General features: G+C 41.1%; 1 protein-coding gene across 1 annotated transcript in view; it reads right to left on the bottom strand.

Annotated features, from left to right (window-relative positions):
* The window catches only part of LOC149298382 (plexin-A2-like), a 134,408-nt gene that overhangs the window by 29,811 nt on the left and 86,509 nt on the right, over positions 1-18,088 (bottom strand). The window contains exons 9-14 of the mRNA XM_089487583.1: positions 17,215-17,415; positions 15,936-16,032; positions 15,067-15,257; positions 8,362-8,513; positions 5,799-5,916; positions 3,166-3,302 (exon numbers count right to left, since the gene is read on the bottom strand). Coding sequence (XP_089343709.1) covers positions 3,166-3,302; positions 5,799-5,916; positions 8,362-8,513; positions 15,067-15,257; positions 15,936-16,032; positions 17,215-17,415 — 896 coding nt within the window. The remainder of the gene's footprint in view (positions 1-3,165; positions 3,303-5,798; positions 5,917-8,361; positions 8,514-15,066; positions 15,258-15,935; positions 16,033-17,214; positions 17,416-18,088) is intronic.

The raw sequence follows: 18,088 nt of genomic DNA, 5'->3' as shown, positions 1-18,088 counted from the left end.
TAAAATAAACGTTACTGAGCAGAATAGAGAAAAGCTGAATCACAATTATGTGTTTTATACATTGTGCTGCCTCTCGGCTTAATACAGACCAGGTCCTAGCAAATTGCCTGTTGTGAAGCCTCCCTGCTTTCTAAATGCATGGAAAAAGGCAGACGCATATGTCCAGCGGAGAAATCATTCTTATTATATTTCCTGAAGGTTCTGGTCAAATGTTATGCCCCTCAGATTTACCGATATTAACAATAGTCTATGACGGTCACGTATTAGTGGAAACAGATGCAACCCTTTTCTCGTGAGCCTCCATTCAGCAGAATGGCATCGGCATCAAAAGATGTGTTTTACTGTAGCAGAAGAAAAGCATCATTAAAACTGGAACGAAATGAATGAAATCTATCAGAGCTACTACGAACATAATAAAAACATCATCCTTTTACGCACAAACATTTCCTTATACAAACTGTTATAAATGTTAATGGTTTTTGTTGTATGCGTCTGTACTCTGCACTGGGATATAATATCTGCTTAAGACCCTCTGGAACTATTGCGCAAGCCTGTGCTGGCAAGATGCATCAAGCAGCTGGGGGGGGGCAAACGCATAGAGGGGGTTCTGCTGAATCTGTCCATGCATTTGTAAGAAGGAAAAAAGGACAACTTAAGGGGAGCACTACGATGGCTGGGTTGCCCCTTAAAAGACTAAACTATAACTTGTAATATGTATTGTTATCTCATACGCCTCGGATTTTGGGACATTATGCTATTTGCCCTTCTGGCACTAAAATCGAAATAAAAAAAATATATCTATATAAAACAGTTAGTTCTATAGCTGTTTTTATAAACTGCACAGCAATATCTAAATTAATGAAAGAGCAATATCTTTTTTTCTGAACCACATTGTCTAGTAAGATCAGGTCAGGTGTTCCGTTTGCAAGATTTGTGCATTATTATTACCGTAACAGTAAAACACGTACATAAGAAGAAATGCTACCGGCAGTTGCACCAGGCTTTTCTAGGAAATCGCTATTTAAAAAAAAAAAAAAATAATGACGCTAACTGGCATGGACTGACACTTCCTACCGGACGTCAATTTGTATCTACTGACAGTTTGTTCTCCACTGACAGAGGGTCACTGGAGATGCTGTATCGGAAAGCCTTTTTATTTCCTTTAGTGTGGACGCGCATGCACGTCACCTAACAGGAATGCCGAGATGGGGCTGTTTGGCCGAGCCAGTAGAAAACTGAGGTTGACAGAAAGACTAGCACGTTTTCAAGTACAAATTCGAGGTATCATTACGCGTTGATATATATATATGTAAAAGGGTGAAGCCGTATTAGTCCAGTAGACACGATGTCAAAAAATAGAGTATTGCAGAGTATGCGGTGATACCTTTTTTATTGGACTAACATAATATTAAAAAGACAAGCTTTCGAGAGTTATCCTCCCTTCATCAGGTCTGAAGTATTGCTTCAGACCTGATGAAGGGAGGATAACTCTCGAAAGCTTGTCTTTTTAATATTATGTTAGTCCAATAAAAAAGGTATCACCGCATACTCTGCAATACTCTATTTTTTGACATGATATATATATATATATATATATAATACTTTGAGGCTTTGGAATTCCTTGCATATACTTCCAGATCACAATTCTTTACAGACCAAATTTACTAAATTCACAACATTTCATGTTTATTGTGTCTTCTTCACGATTCTCCCTTCTTTCATGGATTAAACCATGATCTTAGGTCAAGTATCTAATAATCTCAACATACACCATTTGTTACATTCCCTTTTTTTCTGGAAATCTAACCTGATGTTAAGTGATGGCGGTCCACATCAGGTGCCCCCACACTCCCAATTCTGGCAATCTCTTTTGTTCTACACCCACCCCATTTGCACATGCTTTTTATGCCCCCCCCCAGACCCTGATTGATACCCCGTCTCCTATCCCTCTGATACTTATTTTCATTTGCTTAATATTAGCCTTTGCTTCTTTCTATGTTGTACTACCATCTTTTATGCCACATGCTAATGCTCTCATACTTCTGTATCACATTCTTTTTCTTAATGTCTGCTTACCCAGCACTTTTTATTTGTGCTGCGGCTACCATTATCTGATTTCCCAGCCTATCATTTCTTACAGTAAATTCCCTGTACCCGGCTGCATTTCAGGTTGAATATAGTCTTCTCTTTCTCCTGGCAGCCCTATCCAGAGCGATACATTACAGCTGGCAGGATTTTGCCCCTTCCCTGTGATCAGTTAATTAGCTTCCCGTGCTATTATTACGCCGTCATGCCGAATCTACCCACAACTCGGAACACAGGCTGCAGAGTGGGAAACTGTAATTAGCCCCAATCTTGTTATAAAATGCTTCATCTAATCAGAATCCCCAGCTACAGACTAACTGAAGTAAAGTGTTCTTAAAATAGGAAAGGGGAACAGGGCCGATAAACCTATGGAATGCATTTTTTCCCCTAATGCCATTAATTTATATAAATAAAACAATAGCGTACAGCCAGACCAGAAGGCTTTAATATGCCTTTAAGGCAGCAGATGTGCATCGTTTTTAATCAAATTCTGAGGGTCTCCTACCTTTTGCTCTATCGCTAATGCTAATGTTTTAACCCATAAAATATCTTTGTTAAGGCCCATGAAAATGTAAACAGAATGCATATATTTTTCATCGATTGGAACTTTGGCCACTCTTTGTGGGACATTTTTCCGCACAATATATTTCGTTTGGAATCTGATGTATACTTTAACCCCTTCTTATTTCACATTCATATATATATTCATTCACGACCAATTTAATATCCTTTAAGGCTGATATACGGTTATGATCTTCATGGCTGGTCTCTGGGTCACCATCCTCCCTCACCCACCATTAAAAAGTGTCAGAATAAGCAATATTATACAGCTGAATCTATGCAGCACTAAGGAGTATGCTGCTCCATTCAATAATAAACATTGTGGCGTTAATGACACAGAATAGCAGAATTCATAATGTATGTGGGACCCATTTTCATTATTGTTTTGCACAGGCCTACAGGCCTACAGGCCTACAGCTGACTGGATGATGTTACTGTAAAAAAGCAAGAATGTTATGAAGGTTTCCCGTTTCTCAGAAGACCACTTTAGAATAAAGCAAATGTATTTACCCCTCTTACCCGTAAAATTCACATGTTTGGTTCCCCAAGACTACTGAGACAGTGCTTCCTGCTCCAAGGTTATGGCCTGTGATGGTTATCATGGTTCCACCAGATTCAGGACCACGGGTTGGGCTTAGTTGGGTCACTGTTGGGTTCTGGAAAAAAAAAACAAAAAAAGATAACAATGACCATGTAGAAAAGAACCATGTAGAAAATATCCATTTAGGAGGCATCATGAAACTGCAGGGCTCTTGTCTGCCTTTAGCAGCATGGGCTTTCTCTCACTACATCGAACGTGTTAGGGATGCGAGCCAAGAACTGCTGCAAGGTTCCAATCCGTTTTATTAGGCTATTTAATGACATGGAGATGCTCTAATGGAGTTTGCCGCCCGGTAGAAAAACATGATACAGTATCAAAGAAAGCAAGACTGGTTGAAAAAAGAGCAGTGGGAATGACAAGATTGACTGTATTAGAGAAAAAAAGAAATAAACGTAGACAGGCAGAAAAACAGACTGACCATCGCACACTTTAACCCACAGACAAACCAGCAAACCGTTTAACCTTCTGAGCCCCAGAGCGCCGGATCGCACCTTCCCTGGCACTGGGAGAACGGAATAATTGTTAAATCATTACCGACTTTATGCCCAGACTAACTTAGAGGCAGCAGCAATAAGCAGTCAGTTTTGGTGTTATTGTTAGGAGTGATTTTGTTTTATTATTTTTCTGAAGTAATGCAATAATATTAAAGACTGTACGAAATTTGATTCTGCACGATATTTACAGCTCTAAGCTGTATGGCGCATACACCGAGGCTGTGGAATAAGTCATTTTGCAGGGAGGGTTGGAGATGCAGAGATACACGCTGGTCTCAGGAAGGTTGTTATGGGCCCATGCTTACCATAAATCAGAAATAATGAGGGGGCATTGTGACTTTTGGGTTCGGAAAACGCAGCAGCTGAATCTATAATACCACTGGCAGAAACACTTGAACCTGGGAGAGGGGGATGTCTGCGTGTGCAGGGTTCTCAGAGACAGGCTACAGGGACTCCACATCGATATAAGGTAGGTAAAGCTAGATAACATGCATGCATAGCCTAGAGCAGGGCCGTCCAACCTGCGGCCCTCCAGCTGCTGCAGGACTACATCTCCCATAATGCTCTTTCAGCTAAGGGGCTGGCAGAGGAGGATGGGAGATGTAGTCCTGCAGCAGCTGGAGGGCCGCAGGTTGGACGCCCCTGGCCTAGAGATTAGCCACAGAGAACCTTCGTATAAGCCATTTTTGAGGGACACGTACATTTCACGTGTAAAATGCTGCCTCAGGGTATCTGGGATTTATAACGGAATACCCTATTCCCTTCTGTCTTTATACATTCCACATGCTGCACGGTTTTACATGTGCTGATCAGCAACAAGTGCATAAATGTCCCTCAAAAATGAGCAACCCTATAAGCTTCCAGTGCATGATCTGCATGACTGGCCAAAGGGGCTAAGGGCGTACAAAGCTGTACACCTAAAGGGTGCACGGTGGGTTCCACTCTTATCCAAAGACTATGCTGCCACCTTCCCAATACCTCGAGTTAAAAAGCCAGGGCCACTAAATTGGCTTTCTGCAATGGAAATGAAGAACACAGTTTTATTGACTCAATGTTTCCTATTTTATCCCCTTGGCCTTCGTTTGGAGACTATGAAGTGGAGAAACAAAGGTGCAGGCCAGCTTGTGCGCCATCACATTTCTGCTAGCAAGGAAGGTGTTTAGTTTACAGAACTGTTGCTGTATGATATATAGCACAACTGCAGATGCGATGCTTGCATGTGGTTATACTCATTAGAAATTCTAACTTATGTTAAGTAAAGAACTGATTATACTTAGAATTACTACCCAGGACAGATGGTTGAGAGGAAAGCGGACACTGAATGTGAAGTAATTTTGACAACTATATATTCAGTAAGTGGAAGAGAAGATGGCGGAGTAACAAGGTCAGCCAGAGTGGAAGACGTAGGGTTCTGGGAATGCTCCAAGTGATTCCAAAATAAAACCTCATTAATTAGCACAGGAAAGAATGGCGTGTTTTATATAAAGTGAATCCCTCATTTGTCCATATTAAATAGGATTAACTCCTTTTAGTTCCCTCCTTCCGCCAATCTGTCCTTCCCAGGATACTTTTATTAAATGACATCATAAAGCACGCGGTGACAGTTATGGCTTGTTACATGATTAAAGGGAGCCTTGTGCAGTAGAGCTGCAGAAGGCTTAGCATTGATTTTTCTGAAGGAATGTGTCATTTTATCATGAGCATGAGCAAACCTATAATTTGCTGCTAGGGAAGACAGAGTGCGGTGGATTAGAGACAGGAGCCACTGCTTCCATCATGGCTATTATCTTTGTACTAACACAGTAAATTACAGGCAAACAGAGAAGGAATAAGAGTGTCCTCTTGGGAAGAAAAGCAGTTTGGAAATAGCCAACGTGGCTCGTCGTGTCCTGGTGCTGATAACGTCTGACCTTCACCTGCACAGCCTTTGCCGTACATCTACATACGGAGCAGTGATCCCACATATTATTAATCTAGGAGAACACGCTGGGAAAAGAAAGAAGGTGAATGGCATTATAGAATAATAGAGATATTTTAGTTAGGATTATTATACTCACCACAAAGCTATACTGTTGCAGAGAACGAGCCATAAACTCTGGTTTACACTCTCCAACGCACAAGAGCACAGGGCCTGAAGCGGAGGCTGGGGGAGCCTTGCCCATTTCACACACGATCCTGAGGTTGAGAACAAACACAAAGAGCTAAGAATTATCGTCCATTGTAGTATCACTTCATCCACAAACTACAACTGCTACCATATTTGTAGATACATTTCCAATAATTTATTGATGTGGCACATAAACAATGTGGTACTAGTTGTCTTTAAAGGACCTTTGAGACAAACTTCACCGTCACCTTCTTTCCTACCATAAGTTTTAGCTTCAATTAAACTTCAACAATGGCTGTGGACGTAGACAATAGCCAATTTTATCCCTTGGCAAATCGACTAATCATACTTCTTTTTGCATTCCACATTCATTCCATTATGTCTTTAAATTTAGGAGAAGATGTCAATACCCTTAAGCAACTTTTATATATCCTACATACTGCATGTTACATGTATTGGCCAACAATGTATGAAATATATTTGTCCTAGAAAAATGACTGACTGCAGGGGGTACGTCAAGTGTCCTGATCCATGAGCATTTTAAATCATCCAGACCGATTTTGTTATTCTTGTCGCTGTGTTGCATTTCTCCCTGGTCTTGCACCATTAACCAGCGTCTCTCTGTCGGTTCTCGCCTAGTATGCTAAGTGCTGCCCTCTGCTTTCCTTTGTGCTTCTCTCCCACTGATCCTCTTTTTTTCCTTTTAAAGCCCCCCAGAGATTTGCATTAAGCCAACACATTGCCAGATGGTCACCCCTGGATTCACACCAATAAATATAACAGCAGCTCACAAAAAAATTCAGACTGGAACCCAAGGCACCATTTATACACTGCTGTGCATCTTGAAAGCACCACATACAGCATTGGGACATCAGGATTTCGGTCTCTAAGGAAAGCAGACTTTGTGTATGGATTTAGAGGTGTTTCAGGACCCAGATGGACTGAGCCTGGCTCCATCTCTCATGACAGATGACGAAATCCGCTGTGTGATCCCCAATTGTGTCTGGATACAAAAGGGGGAACACTTTATCATCCTGACGGCTGCACTTGTTTTCTCTCTATGTGTGTGCAAGTGTGGGGGCTCTGAGGGAGGCAGCTCTGTCACACTGTGTGCATAGACAGGTGCAAACACAAAATGTTCTGAAATAAAATACGCTGAACAACGAAATGAATAAAGAAACGTGTCCATATACTGTATAATACCATTCAACACGTGAAAATCTGCAGATCTGGTGAGTGGTGTTCTTCTCTGTCTGATGAAAAGACTGGTAGCTTAGAAATCGGGTGAATGTGCAGGGGTAACATCCATCCAGTAATGTAAAGTGTCTGAAAATTCACCAGCCAATACACGAGAAAGGTACCCAGTCCTCTATGTGCTACGGATCCCCCACGTTTAGCTGTCTAAAGAGTGGTCAATGAACCATTGTAGGAATAAATGTATATGGTAGGCTTAGGTTAGCAGGTGTTTGCACAATTGTATTAAATATATGTGTGATATCATGTCATATATATGTAGGCTAAGGACAGGCTATGCTTACATATCATATGTTACTATCTTTTTACTACTAAGTCAAAGGTTCATGTAGCTACACTGGATAATGAAGCAGGCATTTATTCTAATGGTGCTAGTGTTTGTTTAAAGTAATTCAATTTTGTGTCCTACTTGGGTTATGTGTGTATAGCATAGCATAGCATCCCTTCCTTCCATGTTTCTGAATGTGTCCATCTCTCTATAGGTCCGACTGCCCATATGCCGTCTGAGTAACCCATAAGCTGTGATTCATCAAGAAACTGCTCAGCTTTGCTTTGTGTATAAACACAAACCCTTAGTTGTTATAAAGTGCATTCAGATACGTACACTATGTGTACAATACGTACACATTATACTGTCAGAAAAGCTGCATCATGAGAACCCATCACGCACATCATAACTCAGCCTATAAATAGACTTGAGGCCACATCACAGTACACATATGTTTCTCTCGGAGGGTTTCCAGCGCACGCCCCCGCTCTGCTTTGCCATTTTTCTCTGACATTTTTACCTAGTACAATACATGAATTATCTCCAATTTTAGCTTACCTACCATTATCTGATTGCCAGAGTCCAGCAATACTTAGGATTCCCTGGAGATTGAGGCAAGAGATGGATTTCACGTGGGGGCCAAGGAAACACAAATGTATGCTTGTAGCTAGTTTAGACGGGTGTAAAGGGTAACTGTCACAGATTTAAGTAAATGATGTCTTTTGTTTGGCAATCAGTCCCATTGGTTTGGAGATGCGTACTAAAGCAGGTCAAGAAAGTGGGCATTCAAATCACTTCACCCAATACAGCAACTAGCCAACAGCGGAAGATTTGCCATGATGTCTTACCTACAACAATATGATCCAATATACAGTAGCTGATGACAATTATAAAACTACACTTTAAGTCTGTTCTGGTTTTCAATGTGTAAATTGTTCTGAGTTAACATAAATGAAAGGAATTCAGAGCATTTAGGAAAGAGGTAACTTACTGTTCAGCAATAATATATTCTTCTTCTACAGGTGTGCACTGGACACCTGCCACCAGAACATTGCGAGCAATCTCAGAGAAGTCTAATCCTAGGTTGACTCCTCGGATGGTGACTCTGGTGCCCCCTTCAGGCGGTCCAGACACAGTGAGAATCTATGAAAGAGACACAACACCGTCATTGGAAGCATATGTCTAACAACTATTTACCATTAATTAAAATGTCAACCACTTAAAAAGGCAGCAGACTTGTCTGCATACACTTAAATATAGAATATTAATACAGTATTTTGGAGTAATGGATGATCTACTTGCTAAGCCCTCATTCACTCAACGGAGACCAAGTTTCCTCTGTGCAAAAATATGTTCATTATCATAATTACTTTTCATGCCATAGAAGGCATGGCTACTTGTTTTGAAGAAGAGTCTTTGAAGGCAAGATCTTCAATGTAAGTGTACTGTATTGGATTTAGTTTATTGAACAAAATCCGTCTTCACTATCTTGCTTTGAGTCTGTCTCATTACGAAGGCATCACAAACGTTACATGGGTGTTTGAATCACCTCTATACAAGAATACACGGTCACTAAAAGGTAATTCACTCTGCAGAGTGCGCCTTGATGATTCCGCTTGGATGTCTTACATTGTCCCTGGCAATGAGGTGAGGGAGACAGCTAAAGGTTACAGCGAGGACGGGGCAGTTTAGCAGTGTGACAGAGCACCGTTCTTCCACGATATGTAGAGCCATTGCCCTGCGGCTTCTAATAAACATGACTCCCTGGGGGAATATTCACCGGGTCACAGTCAGTGATTTATCCGGATCTTGCGGCTACAGAATAATTTCATATTCGCCAGGGAGCGGGGCTCGGCAGTCAGCAGATGATAATGAAAGGAAAGACACCTGAGAAAGCAGTGCGTTACCCTATAGCGTAATATACAACCATCCACAAGTGGCTTGTTTTAGCCAGTACAAAATAGCTCTTCTGCTGCACCGGACAGGTCGAGGAAGGAAGTATATGGAGAAACGGAGGGGAATGACGCTAAGCTTGGATTTTAAAGTATTCTCTAACTAGACGGCAGTAATGCCATAATAATGCAATCCACTCTACCATACTATATATGCACCACATGGCGCTCCGGGCACTGAAGGGGTTGTAAGAACAGCAAATACTGGATTTTTTCTGTGACCTACATTCCACTGGACGCTAATTGAGCAGTTTGGAAGTAACTGTGTCACAGCTCAGCCCCCGGCTGGGACAGAATGAGTTTTATTAATTACAGCTGGAGAAACGCAGGATAAAAACAACATACACCACCATAGTGTACACACCACCGCACGCACATGGACATGTATATCCTTATATACCGTATTTGCTCGATTATAAGACGACCCTGATTATAAGACGACCCCCCAAAATCTGAATATTAACTTAGGAAAAAAGAAAAAGCCTGAATATAAGACGACCCTAAAGGAAAAAAGTTTTACCAGTAAATGTTAATTCATGTAAACTATTTTTTTTAATAAAAGATTAAAGATTAAAGCTATGATTGAGAAAAATATTTTTTTTGTTTTTATTTCTTGTATTTTCCAGCCTGTCCCCCAGTTACGCACATCTGCCCCCAGGCTTGCCACACCAATATGGCACTGTGGCCCATGATATGCCTTTTAACCCTCTATATGCCACTGTGCCCCATGGTATGCCTTTTGACCCCCTATATGCCACTCTGCCTCCAGAAATGCCTTATACCCCTATATCCCATTCTGGCATTTAGGGGGTTAAAATGCATATTATGGGGCAGAGTGGCATATAGGGAGGTATAAGGCATTTCAGGAGGCAGAGTGGCATTAAGGGAGTTAAAAGGCATTGTATAGAGCACTCTGCCTCCAGAAATGCCTTATACCCCTATATGCCACTCTGGCATTTAGGGGGTTAAAAGGCATATTATGGGGCAGAGTGGCATATAGGGAGGTATAAGGCATTTCAGGAGGCAGAGTGCTCTATTAAATGCCCCCTTAACGCCACTCCAGAAATGCCCTATGCCCCCATTTAACTAACACACACACACACACTCTCTCTCCCCCCCCTCCCCTCCCCTCCCCTCCCCTCTCCCCTCTCCTCTCTCCCCTCTCAGCCCTCTCTTACCGGTGCTTCCAGCCGGGGCAGCGGGTTGACGTCGCCTTCTGCTGCAGCCGGAAGGAGGTGGAGTTGGCAGCGGGGGTTTGTATGCGTCCGTCGCGTATACTTTCCCCGGCTGTCAGAGATCAGAGATCTCTGACAGTCGGGGAAGGTCTACGCGACGGACGCAGACAACCCCCGCTGCTAGCCACACCTCCTTCCGGCTGCAGCGGACGTTGTCTACGCGGATCGCGTAGACGTCAACCCGCTGCCCCGGCAATACAGCAGGAAGCACCGGTAAGTGTGTATGATGGGGGGGGGGGGTGAGACAGGAGGATCCAGGTCCCCTGCAGCGGTGCGGGGGATCTGGATCTTAGTCTCCTAATCAGACTCTATTTGAGGTCTGATTAGAAGACGACCCCGATTAGAAGACGAGGGGTATTTTTCAGAGCATTTGCTCTGAAAAAAACCTCGTCTTATAATCGAGCAAATACGGTATATATATATATATATATATATATATATATATATATAAAACACATTTGTATGTTTCAAGTCATTGAGTATATTGCCGACATATAACATGGGTCATTATGCAAGTAATGAAAAATAATTCCTAGCCGAAACTAAATGGCAAGCATTTATTATATACACATACATATATCTATATGTGTGTGTGTGTGTGTGTAAATATATACTGGTGACATAAGAAGTCAGCAGTGATTGTGTAAGCTACCCGACAAGCTGTAGCAGGTTGTCACAATCGTCTGGATGAGAAAGAGTCAAACACAGGGATGCAGCAGCGGCTGCGAAGAGGAGCCATAAGCTGTGCGCGCTGCAGCCCCTCTCTCCTCGATTCTTAGCTTCCCCTCCTAGCAAAAAGCACATTTACAGCCTAATTGTTACAAGAGAGAGGGACTTGATTATTCATTCTGACAGAACAGCCCCTAGCATCTTCATGCAGGGCATGTTATGGTAATCAGAACACGCATTAAGTATACCGATATATACAGTGTGTGTGTGTGTGTGTGTGTGTGCGTGTGTGTGTGTGTGTGTGTGTGTGTGTGTGTGTGTGTGTGTGTGTGTGTGTGTGTGTGTGTGTGTGTGTGTTTACACAGCCAGAGATTTTCTTGTTTTCCATGAAAACAGCTAAGTGACCCCAAAAGCGGTAGTGGTAGTATATTTATGCACACAGACATATATATGTATATGTGTGTGTGTGTATATATATATATATTTATACATACATACATATATATATGGTATATATATACACACATAGGATTTCACAGTCCCTGGTCTCTACTGAATGTAAGTCACTCGGATCAGCTGTAGCAGTTTAAGGTGAAGCTAGGCTGTAGCCTTTAAGCAGGATGAATAAGGACAATTCACAGAGGCAAGAAATGCAGCTTAGAAAGCACTATAAACGTTTTAATGGCAGGTTCGGGTCAGAATTGGAAGATAGGGTAGAGGCTCCAGAAATGAAGCGTTAAGAAAACAGCAAATGAGGATTCATCAACAGGACGGCCAAACTGAACATGGCAGAAGCATCATCTCAAGACAGAATACATCTTGCAAGACACCACACTAATCTTTTTTTCCTGGACTACAGAATTAGCCTTTAAAAAGGTTAACAATCAGCGGGAACATAGGGCTGGGGCCCAAATGGAGGCCACAATAGGACTGGCTGTTCTGCTCCAGTTGGCACCACAGTTGTCGAGGTATCCTGTAGACTGGAGCAGTCAAGGGAGGCCTTGGTTTCCATCCAACCCCCCACCTACTCCCCATCAAATCGATTTGTCAATGGGCACATCTGCTCCCCGGTGCATGTCTGATGACTTGCATTTCCAATGACCTTTGCCATTGGATGCGACACAGAAAGAACCCTGCAGGGGATTTCGTAGTGATTAGCGCCGCTCATAGGCACAGAGCACCGCCTGAGCCTTTGGAGCCTAAACCAAACAAAAGACCGACTAATCATGCCACGGTTACCCTGTCGCTCAACTGGTTTTCTTACACCACTGTCTCTGCAATAAGGCATTTAACTCATGCACTGGCAGAGGGGACTAGACAGGGCAGTGCAGAAAACCAAGATTCTGCGGTTATCAGAACATCACTGTAATGAATGATAGCACTAAAGGCTCTGAACATGATTTGCAATAAAATTTAACAACTTAAAGAAGTATTGATTGCAACTTCAGAGTGAAACATAGCTCAATTTCCATTCATACTGTGATGTACGTTTAAAGAAGCTCATCAGGGGAGAAAAGAGGGACATAGACATTTGGGTCTCAAAGAGGGACATTACAGTTTTTTTATACCGCACCAGCAGATTCTCTAGCGATGTTACAATCAGTAGAATCATTTTAAAATCACACACACTAACAAACTGGTACAAAAGTAGAAGAGGGCTACTCGAGCCAATAGCAATGAAAAACAAACAGTCAAAACTTCTCAACAAAGTTCATAATACTATAATTATATATATATATATATATATATATATATATATATATATATATATATATATATATATATATATATATGTATATATATATATATATATAATTCAAATAGAACAATACAAACCTACTAATATTTACACAGAAAGCATCTGATGGCTGTTTTTTTTTTGTATTTTCATGAAAAATGTAATAATGTCGGTGATCAGATTTGCAGGGATAAAATATACTGTGAGAGAGCATGAAACATTCTGATGCATTTGCTGCCAGTAACATATTATTCTGCAGGGAAATGCTGAAGGATTTCTACTCCTTTTAACAGAAAGCAGAAAGAGACCAAAACCCGTCTTTTTCTATCGGCTGGCAGCTTTCCTTTGGGGGGAAAAAAATGCAATGTGCTCCTGTTTTACTGGTGCCAGAAAATCAAAATTGGTTCATATTTCACCCTATTCATTTATTTTAAAAAGGCCTCATGTTGAAATACAGAGGGGAAAAAAACTTTTTTTTCCCCCAGAGGCAGCAGATATCCTGCTTTCTGTGCATAGAACTGAAGTGCCGGCCGATGTAGCAATAACGATAAGTTTCTACAGCCTATTTTTCTCCGGTGGGAGTTATATACGGCAACGTTTCTTAAGCTACGGTATGTCTACCCCAAGGGTGTATGTCTAACCTGGAACTGGGGCAAATGTCTGTTTAAATCCAAAAGTTAGCGGTTGCTTGTAAGAAACGTTTGCAATCAAGGGCACTTGCTGAATAGCGACTGGCAAATCGGCATTTACATCCATACCGGGATTAAATGCTTTAATTATTTATAACAATGTTTTCTATAGACAATAATAGATCAGTCTCATTGTATTGTATTGCTCAAAAAGAAATCCGCGTCAGCGTCTTGAACATGATTATCCTTGGTTACGCTCATTTGTATGTACCAAAACTGTGGAATTGCGGAAAGATTTTACTCTGGTGAAAGCGGAACATTGGATTACCTCTGTTAGACGTGTTTTATGAGCTGAAAGAACTGAAGTATGCCAAATTTTACTCTTTAGTAGATGGCTTTCATAGACCCATCTAAAACTGGAGAGATGGCTAGGACTTGAATGAAAGAACTCTAACCAGTCCTACATGTTCAGGTCCCTTTAGAGGGATATAGGGATATAGAATGTATTAGCATATATTTTTTTTATAAATAGAAGTGCCATATTAACCCCTTAATGACAAAGCCCGTACATGTACGGGCTCAAAATGCATTGTTTTCAATGGGTTTAGCGACCGCCCATTGTCCTTAAGGGGTTAAGAGACTGTCTAGCTTGTTGGGTTAATGATAGGGCAGCTGATCAGAACAAAACGTGTCTGCCGCATAGGATGACTCTGAAACCCTAGGGTTATTTAAACGAGCTATGGTATTGATTGACATTTCAGGAGAGCGTATGTCCCCCTTGTGTTGACCTGAGTATCTCCAGCTCGTCTCCCTAGGAAGGAAAGAAAATGTTCTTCCTGAGAGTATTGATTCACTACATGCACTTCACTCACACTTTTATTTAATTAACAGCTATGAGCCTGTGGACATTCTGTGTGTCTGAGACTGAAGTTAAAGATGGAACAGAACACATGGAAAGAAAAAGAAATTGAGCAAATTAAAAAAATGATATAGAAAATATTTCATCATATTCCTTATTTTACATTTCTAGTTTAATAATGTTAGTTCTTTTTCTGAATGTAGTGTGGGTATAAAGAATACAAAGATATAAATGTATATATAAATATATATTGTGTATATTATAAATGAACCCATACACACACTATTACCATACAAGGACGTTTGAAGTTTCCATGTGATTTATTCTAGAATTCACAGCAAAAATAAAACCTGGCTGACCTTAAGTTATTCGTCAAAGTTAACTACTGTTGCCTCTGCTAGATGTCATCTTATCTGACCCTGAGGAACAGTTTTTGGAGGCCTTAAGGAAAATGATTTATTAGGGCCCAATGTTAACACAGGCAATACTGTGATCACAAATTGACTTCAAAAAAAAATACCTAACAGCAATGTCAATTTGGGGACTCGGGAGTCCCATTTGTATATTTTGCACCTTCTCATCCTCCAGCTATTTGATCCACCCTGCCAACTCACCTCGGTGATCCGTGGGTTGGTGCACTTCACGTTCCTGCTGGACCAGTCCAGCCACTGGTACTGGGGAGAAGAGCAGTGATGGTGTAACGTACAGCGCCCTTCCCCGCTGCACCAGCCGCACTCAAACTTATGGTGAGCCTTCAGGCACATACCGCAGCTTTCTCTCTGGGCCGCGCACTTGTACAGGTGAACTGTAGAGAGACCAGAGAAAGTTATCTTAGAACCATGATAATATATTACTGACCATTACAGATAATTCATTGCCCTGAAAGAACACCTACCGTTCTTCAAAGAAGAAAAGAATACCCATAAGGCAGGTAAATAACATGGCTATTTTTAAGGTCACTATGAACTACAAAACGTTGGCAGTGGGTCTGCTTAACCTTCTGCAGACCATACGCAGCCCATTTCCCAGCCCAATGTAAGCCACATCAATAATAGTTTATTATCATTATTAATATAATATTTTAGGGCAACGGTGAAGCAGGCTTTTGCAGACTGGGCAGTAAATCTGGCCCTCCAAAAGGCAATTATATACAAACATCATCACATGGACAAACAGACTCTTAAGAAAAACTGTACTATATAATTTTGGTTTGATTCCCTGTTCCAGTCCCTATTTCCTTTAGGCAGTGATTTGAGGAATATTGCCAAATTGGTCATTAACCCAAAGCCTCTTTCGAGAGTCAAGATCTCGGTGCGCATGTGAATCAGCATCAGTGTCAAAATTCTCTCAAATATTAAACACATTTTTATGTAGCCTTTAAGCAAGGTCACCGTAACCAGTAGCCGATATGATGGAAAAAATATGCAGCAAACGCTAAATCTGGTTTATATTTAAAAAATAAAAAAAAAGTACATTGCGTTACCTTTGATATTATGTGGATTGTCAATGATAAAATTCCCATTCCAGACAACAGAAAAATCCACTGGGAGATCACTTATATCCATTCCCTCATAGATATACTGAAAATGGATAAATAAGTTAGTAATGTCTGATAAAAAAAAGACAGATGAAATATTGTCGGGAATTTAATTACAGGGCAAATAACATCCTAATAATAAAAATTTTCACTCTTTTATATATATAACTTTTTTTTTTTGCTTTATTTCTCCATTATTTTATACTGCATTCATCATTTTCCATAACAATACGATACTATGTTTGTATGTTTTCTTTTCCCCATATTGAAAATTTGTGACCTGCTGCTTACAGACACCATCAGACTACAACTCCATTTGCTCTCATCGGATCCAAACCACTTTGAACAGCTGCTGCTATGGGTGCAGTTGTTGATCTCGGTTGGTCTTGTGGGCTATTCATTAATTCCATTAGCAGAGCGCATGTATCCCACATATTGTACTCCAACACTGCCTGGTATGGCGTTTACCCCAAAATATTTAACCTATATGCAGATAGTGTTGCTTCTAGCTGTTAATCCAGGGAACCTGGTTATTTACTTTAAGCGCTGAATGTTTTTCTGTGTGTTTCTCGCACTCTCTCGCACTGCCAGAAGCAACTGTATTAGGAATTCTATGAAGTTGGCGTAAGCTGGGACTCGCACAGACTGATAAGACTTCCCGTTCTGCTTTATCAGTCTGTTGTAAATTAGCTTTTTGCTTCAACCCTTTTGTCAGATTGCTGTCGTATTCCTCCAAATGACCCCCCGCAGGCTGCGACAGGGAAAAGCCAGATAACATGTTCCATCTTCTCAAAACAGAATCCTAATTTACAATGGTTTAAGGTGTAGGAGCACAGCGGCATTATTTTGGTCTGCCTAGGACAACACAGACCAAAGAACGAAAATGTGGTTATTTAAGAATTTTAAGATAGTATGTGATATAAAATCATTTAGTTTCTCTTCTGCCCTTATAAGCTGGCTGAGCTATATACAAAAATGAATCTTGTGGGGAACATCTCACCAAAAAGTTGATTCACGATAACTAACTCTCCGTCGTTTATAAGCAGCACCTTCTTTGTATCGGGTTGTCTCTGTCAATTTAACTTTGCCATGGCACATACTGTAAAAAGTACTGCATATATTGTTGCCTCCATATTAATGAATATGTTGAGAGAATACCTGAAATGACCTTCTACGTTGCCTATAAGTAAAGAATTAACATGTGTGTATTAGGAATAACGCTCACCGAGCTGTTCTGACACTGCACGCTGGAACTGTTGAAGCGTAATGCCGGCATGCGGTACACCACCCCTTGGATGTTCAGCACACACTCATAACCCCGCTGGCCGGACTGTGGTTGTGGCAAGTTTCTGGCCTTCAGGGTGATTGGCTTTACTTCTCCAACAGGGATTAAGATCTCCTCAGTGGGTACCAGTTGGGGGCAGTCCTGGGACACAGGAAACAAAATGGTTACAATATCTTTGAATGAGGAAGACATGTATGAATGAGGAAGACATGTATGAATGAGGAAGACATGTATGAATGAGGAAGACATGTTCAGGTTGACATTCTGTAAACACAAAGCAATGACATTATGAGCTCCCATGGCTCCAGAATAGAGCTAGATGCCCTCACAGTCATCAGCTGTGATACCAGGAAAAAACCTAAAGCATGGTGTGATATTCTGTGTACAAAACTTTAAGTATTGGGTAAAAAATAACGAGAGAATTAGGAACACTAGGCATATCCCTAACAGACTGTTTTTGTTTTGTTGGAACAGTGGTAGTCAAATCCATTACCGCATATTGTTTAAGCCATCAAGCTTCTAACCCTTTTTATTGAGCAGGTTTTCTGCCTATGCCTTGCCAATAGTATAAAGCCATACTTTTAGACGTGCAGTATACGATGAAGACGCAAAGGTCGAAGACGTTTGGAAGCGTATGATCACAGAATACCTATGACTGTGTTAACCCTTTCCCTCAAACACTTGCAGGCATCCGACAGTGACAAGTGTTTAAGTTAATTAAAGTATGCCTGCGTATGCTTCATTAATCTGTCTGCTATGCAAGCGCCACAAGAGGTGCGTTACCTCTGTTTCTGTTCTGCAGCAGTACGGTTAA

The sequence above is a fragment of the Sceloporus occidentalis genome, unplaced genomic scaffold (assembly GCF_023333645.1).
Source record: "Sceloporus occidentalis isolate IW3139 unplaced genomic scaffold, rSceOcc1.0.p SCAF_33, whole genome shotgun sequence".
NCBI lineage: Eukaryota > Metazoa > Chordata > Lepidosauria > Squamata > Phrynosomatidae > Sceloporus > Sceloporus occidentalis.
This window is presented reverse-complemented; position numbering and strand designations above follow the sequence as displayed.